At 54.4% G+C, this 9279-nt stretch overlaps 2 protein-coding genes across 2 annotated transcripts; both read left to right on the top strand.

The window, feature by feature from the left end:
• Window positions 1-245: 245 nt before the first annotated feature.
• Window positions 246-4661, top strand: STEHIDRAFT_79849 (L domain-like protein). Its single transcript, XM_007304603.1, has 10 exons — window positions 246-1402; window positions 1459-1843; window positions 1895-1966; window positions 2051-2133; window positions 2191-2338; window positions 2512-2603; window positions 2800-3016; window positions 3084-3133; window positions 3250-3529; window positions 3893-4661. Exons 1-10 carry the CDS (start codon window positions 514-516, stop codon window positions 4377-4379), a joined length of 2703 nt encoding a protein of 900 aa, XP_007304665.1. The 5' UTR covers window positions 246-513; the 3' UTR covers window positions 4380-4661.
• Window positions 4662-5894: 1233 nt separating this feature from the next.
• On the top strand, window positions 5895-8747 carry STEHIDRAFT_168887 (uncharacterized protein). Its single transcript, XM_007304695.1, has 3 exons — window positions 5895-5920; window positions 6241-7471; window positions 7540-8747. Exons 2-3 carry the CDS (start codon window positions 6287-6289, stop codon window positions 8182-8184), a joined length of 1830 nt encoding a protein of 609 aa, XP_007304757.1. The 5' UTR covers window positions 5895-5920; window positions 6241-6286; the 3' UTR covers window positions 8185-8747.
• The last annotated feature ends 532 nt before the right edge of the window (window positions 8748-9279 follow it).

Raw genomic sequence — 9279 nt, 5'->3', positions numbered from 1 at the left:
CCCTGCCCCCGTCGCATCGCCACATGGCAAGCCTTCTACGTCATCTTTTGCGGTAAGTGTTAGGCCCACATTTGGACATTTGTGCGTATACTCAGTGCCCCTGACAAAGTTGATTACAAACTGGGACAGGCTGCCCCAAACGATGATTCCCTCGATACCTCCCGCCTTTTCGCTCAATTTCCTGCTCCACCCATCATCGTTTCGCCCGCCGATAGCCCCGGACGGTCCCCCTCTCTACCCCAACAGAATCCGAATCCAGATGCCCTGGCGCCGAATGCTCATTTTACTAGCCTTATTGCTCCGGGTGACTACAACGCTCCCGCATATCCCTCTTCTTCGCTGCGAGCACGAGCGAACGAGGATCTAAACCGCTTTGTCTCGTCCAGCACCGCTTCAGGCGCTACATTGGGGACTACCAGTACTACCGGCTCGTTCGTTAAACACGCTGGGCCTGCGCAGCTTAGGCGAATCACACCGGAGGACGTCCCTACGCTGCCTGAGAGAGTCGGCCGTATGGTCTTCGATAAGACTACGATGCGATGGGTGAAGACAACCGTTAGTAACGCGCGCCCCAGTGGATACACCAGCGAAGGTGGATATTCGGCAAGCGTGGACACGGAGGGCGAGAGCGAAGACCCGTTTCAGGACATAGAGAGTCTTCGAGAAGATGACACTACCAACAGAAATGGATTCGGTCCGCCGTATGATAAGGAGGCCCAGGATGTTGTCGCTGCGGAGACCAGCAGGATTGAAGAAATAGACGACGACGAGGAAGCTGACCTCACCTCATTTTCGTTTGATGGTCCCTCACAAGGTGTGGTGCACATAATGACGGGAGAGGAAGGCAGCATGGAAGGCATCGTCATTGAAGATGATGTGACCACGGATGAAGATTATGACGATGAAGAGGTCACTCAACTGACTGCGATGTCCGCTGCGATGTCCATCGACGATCAACATGAACATGACGACTCCCAGGACCAGACTTGGGACGACGAACAGGAGACTGAACAACAATCTTTCATTCACGCCCCAAGACCCGCCCCGATGGGACGTGGCCCTCATCTCGACACACCCCTGCCTCCTCGTCCTGCCTCTGCAGCACCCACGCCTATTCGGTCTGCACTTAAGAGCACTAGCATCACACCCCTTCCCATGTCCAGAAATCCTCCGCCACACCTATCCTATCAGACTCCCGCAAATCACGCCCACTACCGTCGACGGTCTGTCAGTTTTTCCGATGGGAAACGCGAAGGCCAAATCGCTGGACTGGGGCGCGGTGATCCCGAAGAAGACGCTGATCCGCCAGAACTTGACGGTGTTGAAGAGCACGGTGCCAGCCTTGCACCGTCTGTTCGATCCAAACGAATAGCAGAGATGATGGGGCATTTGGCTGAAGATAGTGAGCTTCGTCTATACTTTCCAAACCTCATCGTGTTCAAGTTTCTCGTTCTCCAGGTTTCACTGGCTCAACGTCCAACGCCGCGAGTCCTGAGCATGTCCACACTGTGCTTCAACCTATCCCTACGCGCCGACCTAGTAACGGACTAGCATCTAACGCCCACAATTCGATGCTGGGTGTTTCCCGCAACGTCTTTTCCTGCCCACCCACTAGTCAGCTACTAACACCTGCCTCCGCCAACATGTCCAACCGGAATAATGCTACGTTCCTCACCGAGGCTTCATTTGGTGTGGCGCACGATAGGCTGGTGGAGGTTATCACTGATGTCCAGCCCTTCGAGCCATACTGGGAGGAGCTGAAGGCTATCAATCTGTCGGGAAAGCACATCGAGAGTGTTGCGCGGTTAAAGGAGTTCCTACCGAAGCTCGATGCGCTGTCGCTGTGAGTAAACGTCAAATTCGTGATGGCGTCTGTGAACTGAAGGCTTGACAGAAACCATAATCAGCTATCATGGCTGAGTGGCGTTCCAGACACTCTGCGAACGCTGTCTGTCGCCAGAAATTAGTACGTGTCGTCTCGAGAGCCTGACAGCGTTCTTGGTAGCTAATGTCACATGCACGCTCGTTCGTTTTCTCGGCCATATAACAGCTTGACCAGTGCCACATCATTCAATCGTCTACTCTACCTCGAAAGCCTCGACATTAGCGGCAACCGTCTGGACTCTCTAACACGTACGACTCACCTTCTTTCACCATCCGATGAACTCGCTAAACCCACTGCATTATTAGAACTGCAATGTCTTCGTCATTTACGAGAGTTGCGCGCTGACGGCAATAGGATTACCAGTTTGGACGGTCTTCAGATGCTCGAAGGCTTGGTGAAACTTAGCTTGGAGGCGAACGCTATCAAAGATGCAGACTTTTCAGATTGTTGTTGGTGCGTGCCTTCCTACGATTTTGCTCCTCGGAACTGTCAAGGAGCGACCTAATGTGTGTTATCGATACTGTCTCGCACACCTGTCGTTGCTTGTGAACTTCGCACCTCATGACGCGTTTTTTCATTGTCACTCGTCGACCCATGGTTCTACTACACATGTGCGATGTTCTCAGGCCCAAACTCGAGATGCTCAACCTGAGCGAGAATCGGATGGGAGCGGTGACCGGGCTTGGCTCGTTATCCTCCTTGATTGTCCTAAATTTAGGTAAGCCTCTCAATTTCGCCTTTTGCGTCCGTCTTCAGGTCCGTTCGTACAGAAGGAGGGTGTTTTCGTGTGTCTGCCGTGAACCAGCCACTTTCATCACCGATTGTGTTAATACATGATCTTCTCCTTTCCCCAACCGTCCATCACGTTCATCAATGCTAACGCCATTTCGCCTCGATTACGTTCTTTATCCCAGACAACAACCTGATAGGCGAACTGAACGTTCAGAGCAATATGCCCAGATTGCGCATCTTACGTCTCAGTGGCAACAGGCTGAAAACACTCGATGCGGCGCCGTTCCCTAATCTCAGGACTCTGTACGCGGACAACAACATGCTTTCCCAGATCACTAAAGCGCACAGGTTGATCAAGCTCGAGAATTTAAGCTTACGAAATCAGGGCGGAAAAGGCCTGTGAGTAGCTATCTCTATTTACCTCTGTTGCATGTTTTTGACTTCGTCGCTCCTATCAAATAATTAGAACGTTCTCGGTACGCGCCGTCAGGGACGTTAAACGTTTGTATTTATCAGGTACGTCTTCTCGAGTGGCTGATGGTGGCATTGAGTGAACACCATTTCTTTGCCTTTCTTACGTCGTACGCTTGTGTATTGATCTCCGAAACCGTCATCTTCCCAATTGGCTCTAGGAAACCCGCTACCACCAAGCTTTCTTTCCGAGCCATGCTACAATCTCATTTATCTCGAGATTGCGGCATGCAGGCTCAGCACGCTACCGGACAACCTCGCGTCGCTCGTCCCGAACTTGCGTGTACTTAATCTAAACTACAACTTTTTCCAGGAGGTGAAGCCCCTGGAAGGCCTTCGACGGTTAAACAAGTTGACGATCATCGGCTCCAGATTGAAAGGCACTAAGGGGATCATCAAGGTCCTACGAGGGTGTCCGGATGTGGAGATGGTCGACTTTAGGTACGTCTAATCCTCCTTTCGTCTCATCCAGAAGTTTTCAGTAGTTTCGACAACCGCGCGGTATTCTGCTTCATGAGTGGCTTTTGCCTAAATCCTGCAGAGCATAAGGCTATCTCTCGACTTGTTCGTGTTCGGGCACCGCAATAGGAATTGTTCGATCGCCGAGACGTAAACTTTTGCGAGTTACTCCTTTTTGTTCCGTTCATCGCTGTGCAATTTTTTTGTCCACCATCCTCCCTGAGCGGACCCTTGCATTATCGGGGTCAATCATGGTCAAACAACGTCTTGTCTTTTAGCGCCGTTTTCTCTTCATTTTTTTTCTCTTTCGCGCGCGTAGCCGCTGATCCGCTCGGTTCATTGCAGGATGAATCCGTGCACTCTAGGCTGGTACCTCCCCCTATTGGTGAAGGACGTGCCTGGCGCACTGCAGCCGTCGGAACCGGGCCACCGTGTACGCAGCAGCAGCAACAGCGCACAAACTACACGTCCACAAAATCACCAAGACGCTCTGGAGCAGCAGCAACAGCAACCGCCGGCAGTCGATGCCGCTCTCAACGGTCGCGGGCGAGGCGCCTCGTCGGAGGCCTTGCCCAAAACCGGTAAACCGACGGGCCGGGGACGAGCCTTAAGAACGTCATCGGCGTCGTCGTGGCACGAGCTTGACGCTAAGTTTCGGCGCGATCTACCCAACGATGCTTATGTTCAACGACTAGCCTATCGTGGGCTGGTGATGAAGGCATGCGCGAACATCAAGATGCTAGACGGGGTGATAGTGAGCAGGAAAGAAAAGGAGAAGGCCGAGAGATTTTTGGAAGGGATGGCGAAGGCGAAGCTGCAGAGATCATCATGATGTGTTTCCCCGACGTTTCCAAGGTTCGTGGAGCCAGGAGCGCACGGGCGGTGTTCAATTCAGCAGCACGTGTTGCAGCCTGCATTTTCGCTTTACGATGCGTTTCACGGAGGGAGAGCGGGAGGGCGAGACCAGGGAGGCGGAGGATCTCGAGTGGAGCAAGTCGGAGGTTGCTGTGAGGGAGGAGGTACGATCCGTGCTTCACGGAGGGGGACATCATGCATCTGCTTTCGGACTCAGCCTGGTCTTTTATGACTGTCTGCATTCGTACGCACGACTACCGCGTTCAACGGGCGCTAAAGGTTTCACTTCCATGCAAACCCACCCCCTTCCATAAGGGTTCGAGCGCGAATGGAAGCTGATCTCTTACGCGCAATAAATCGCAATGCGCGAGGGACGCGGAGGTGAAGAGAAACTAGGGAAGCTCGAAGGAGACCGGGAGGCTAGTGGGATCCTCGTCGAACTAACGAGCGCAGAAGGGCCGTACCGCCTTACCTCGGACCGTCGGGACGTGTGTGTAGCCGCACCGAACCAACAGCGACCTTTCGTGTATCACGAGCGCGCTGTATGTTCGTCGCGACGAGGGACAGCGAGCGTGGATCGACTGTTTTTGATCATGTTAGCAAGGTTGGTTGATCAACGTCGTGGTGGCGCGCAAGGTGCAAAGAACCAGAGAAGCGATGGGATCAGATGGAGGACGACAACGATTGACAACCTCCGCGGCAGAAACGAGCGAAGACCGTCGATGTCTGGGCTTCGCACGAGTCTCAGCATCAGCGAGGCGTGGGAAGGATTGGTGGAAGCGGTGAAAGTCCGCAAAGATGGTGTGCCTGGGATTAATCAAGATACCCCGGGTTTCCCTCTTTTGGCTCGTCCAGAGGTTCACTGCCTCATCGGGCCTTTGATGCAATGTAGCCTATTTCGTGCGGCCAGATTAATGCAACACGAGGCAGAAAACCTCTCGGTTGTGGCTGCTTGAGCTTGTGCTCAGACTTTGTTGAGCCGGTCAGGAGCGAAAAATGGTGGTCGGAGCGGGATGTGCGCCGGGGGAGGCAGAGGTATATTGAGAAGGTTCGGATATATGAGGGGCGGGTCGTGATCCGGGACGACGGCGGAGCGTGCCGAGGACAGTTGAGTCCCGGGGAAATTTGAGCATGACCGGCTCGGTTGACTCTCTTTTTCGAGGACTAAATTGGAGGGAAGTGGGCGTCGTGCACGGGCCCTCGGATGCACGGGGATGATGGGCTTAGAAGAGGCAATTAGACAGGAAAAGGGAATGTTGGGAGGAGGATCCTCTGAGCTCGCGCTGGAGGTAATGATGCGCACGTAGCCGTGTGTGTGGATATTCGAGCGAAATAGAGGGGGGCGCCGCGCCCGGTGGGTTGGATTGGGTATATATTGAGGCGGCGTCATTGTCGATCCTCCAGCCGCGCTCTTTCCCGCCTTTGGTCGGTCCTCGGCCAGATGATCCAGTGCTCGCCGTCTCAAAACGCGCCTGCTTTCGCTCTCCACCATCTCTCGTCTGCGTTTGCACCCCGCCAGTGAGTCTCTCTCCCTCTCGACACCTCCCCTCCCCTTCCCTTCCACCTGTCACCTCAGCCACCGCTGCACCGCCTCGCTGTCGGGCTCGCACGAGTTTATTCTGCTAGTGCTTGCATCTGAGATCGTCTCCCCTACGGCCGAGTGCAGAAAGTACGACGCAGTCGGGCGCTTCCCTGCCTCTTACCAGTGATCCGTGTTCTGGTGCGGCTTCTCCGGCCATCACTGGCAGTAAATTCATATGTACCTTGCTCGCCCCCTCTTCTTCCGTTCCCTCCTCATGTCCGCCCCGGCCCTTTTACTCACCTCGTTCCCGCTTTAGGTCGCCAGTCCGGGAGGAAGTGCACGCCTTCTATATTAACCCCGCCATGTCCTCCTCTGCTTCGCCCTCCGACTCAATCAACAGCGTCGCGCCACACAGACCAGACAGCCACTCTCAGTCCCCCGTCCGCTCTCCCGTACAGCGCCCAGCTATCCCACAGTGGCACGCGCACTCCGGTCCGCAGCAGCACTCCCCCGCGTCTACAGACAGCCCCAGACACCCGACGTCTTCTGTCGAAGACGACAGCACGAAGATCCAGCTGCCGTCCATTTTCAACTCCACTGACAGCCACTTTCGCAACGACCAGCGCCGCGTTTCTGTCCCAACCCTCCATCCCGAGGCACTCGCCCGCCAGAGGCAGTCCGCCATTGCTCTCTCCCGCACACCGCCGTCCACGAATATTCCTTCCGCATTGGCGTCCTATCAGTTCCCCAACCAATCCTCGGCTTTCGTCGACGACGTAAACAGGTCCACTCGCACCAGACTAGGCTCCGATTCTCAGCTCGACCCTTCGTTCGGTGACTCGTCCTTACTGCATAACGATCATACTCTCTCAGGCGCCACACAGTCGGCCTCCTCTTCCTCCTTTCCGTCCGTGTCTTCAGCCCCATACAGCACGCCTCTCTCGTCAGACTACGCTCTCTCACGCAGCGGCCACGCTCTTCCTTCCGTCCAGTACGGTGACTCGGACCAGTGGAGTCCCGCGAGCAACACGTCTTCGCTCTCCTTGCCCGGCGTAAACCGACCTACCTCTTCTCCAGGATCGTCCCTCTCGTTCAAATACGACGATTCCATCCGTCACTCCTCTCTCTCTGGATCTTACAACTTCCCAACTGACGCACATCCGCAAACATCCATGTACGGAAACGCCGCACGCATCTCCGGTCACAGCGATCGCAGGGCCTCTTATGCCCAGTCAGCCCCCGATAGTGTCAAGGACGAGTGGGGCTTCAGCCAGCCAGATTTCCTACTACCCTCGGCTGGCCAAGACAGCGGAGGTGGCACGCCATCTCCCTCGCGCTCGCCAAGTGGCGGTCCGGCACCCACGCCTCCCACCGTCGAACGCCCACCACAAAAGAAGCGGGGGAAACTCCCGAAACCAACGACGGACTTTCTGAAGGACTGGCTTCACCGCCATTCCGACCATCCTTATCCGAGCGAGGAGGAGAAGAAGCAGCTGTGCGCGGCGACAGGGCTGAGCATGAGCCAGGTCTCAAATTGGATGATCAACGTGAGGCCACATTGCTCTCCGTCTTCCATTCCCATCGAGGCATCACTAATTTATATATTCCTCGATAGGCCCGACGGCGCATTCTCGCACCGGCTCAGCGTTCATCGACCGGACCTGCGAGCACACATCCCCTTCCCTCACAGCGCGGGTCTATTCCCCATTCATCTGTCTCTTCTGGCTCGCTGCTTTCTCGAGACGGTCGTCGAGCATCGATGCCGACCGATAATCTTTCGTTGTACACCCCCCTGTCTCTCCAATCACTCTCCCAATCTCAGCAGGGTTCTCTGGGATCGGATCCTTACGCATCTTCGTATCATCAGCGCAATCTCATCATGAACAACGCAGGATATAACCGTGGCTCTTCCTCGAGCGATTACGGCTATACGCAGCAGCAGAACAACGTCAACACCGGCTACACCTTCCCTACGCCGGCTCATATGGCCTCTCAGCAGTACGCCTCGTCGAACGTGTCGCACGGCATCCCGCTCAGCGCCGCCTCTGCCCCCCAACAATATCTCTCGTCGCAGTCACATAGTGGGCACGGCCACGGCCACGGGATTTCCCTTCCTTCGTTATCCCACCATCATTCTGGCGTAAATAGTCAGGGTCTCTACGCTCAGCAGCAATATCATATGTCGGGGAGCGTGGATCGCGACGGCCTCAGTCCATCTCCAGCGAGCGGTGTCCACCCTGGCTACCATACGCAACAGTAGACCGTCGTCTTCGTGACCATCGATGTTGGGCGGAGGTGTCATGCCTGCGGTATCTGAAGAGGGCGACGAGGCCTTCACTGGTACGATCTTTGATAATGTAATATGTATTGACGGACCCTTAGGTCGCGCAACGCCTGAAATTTCCAATTTATCAGACTTCATTCGTCACTCGATTCAGCATTCGGACTCCATTGTCATCTTTGCTTTATTTTCACCTGCTTTTGATTATTTTCGATTCGCTCCAGTCCTCTATCTTGACCATCATTGTATCCCGTGTGTGCTTTCTCGACTTTTGCTTATTCTTGCATCTCAAACTGCATCATTATCCATCTGTCTGTCGCCGCTGTTGTTTGACTGCTTTCTCGTCACTACGAATTTCATAGTCTTGTATCTCCCTAAAATTCCCTGACATCGCTTTATATATTAGATGACGCTCGCCCCACGCACGATATAACATACCCTTCTGCTCCATAATACGCCCCTCCATTGTTTCTCGCCCTTTCCCGATATCTAGCTCTCCCATCGCATGTAATCCTTGTTGCTGCACTGAACTACACCACGCCATGTCATTTACTCAAAGAATAAATCATCCAGACAGCGTACGAAGACAACGCCCTCTTTACTAGTATCAGAAAGAGGCCCATTCAGCCGATACAGCCGCGCTTCCGAACCAGCCCTTCAACTTCTCGTCGGCGCGTCATCGATACTCGTGCTCGCAACGCGCAGTTTGTCGTTGTAAAGGTGGGGCGCACCCGCTCCACGCCACGCATATGCTACTTATGAGAAGGAAGCGAGATTGGTGAATCTGATATTGGAAATCCAAGTCGTATCCGGTCCCGAGATCCCCGTACCTGATTTAGCGGAATAACGATTACTCTTGCGCTCGTGCAAACCCCACTCCTTGTCATGGAACTCCCGACTCTGAAACCTAGCCTGGACACGGATCTACTTGCGGGCACGATTCATGATAGATGAGTAGATAATCTAATGACGACATGTATGTACGCTCTATGTCTTTCTGCTGAAGAATAAATCCAACGCCACGCCACCCGTGGCCCAACAAATGACCGACGCGTTTGAATAGCCCCTCCACGT

The sequence above is a fragment of the Stereum hirsutum genome (assembly GCF_000264905.1).
Source record: "Stereum hirsutum FP-91666 SS1 unplaced genomic scaffold STEHIscaffold_8, whole genome shotgun sequence".
Lineage (NCBI taxonomy): Eukaryota > Fungi > Basidiomycota > Agaricomycetes > Russulales > Stereaceae > Stereum > Stereum hirsutum.
Note: the sequence above shows the minus strand (reverse complement) of the source record. Positions and strands in the feature narration are given on the sequence as shown.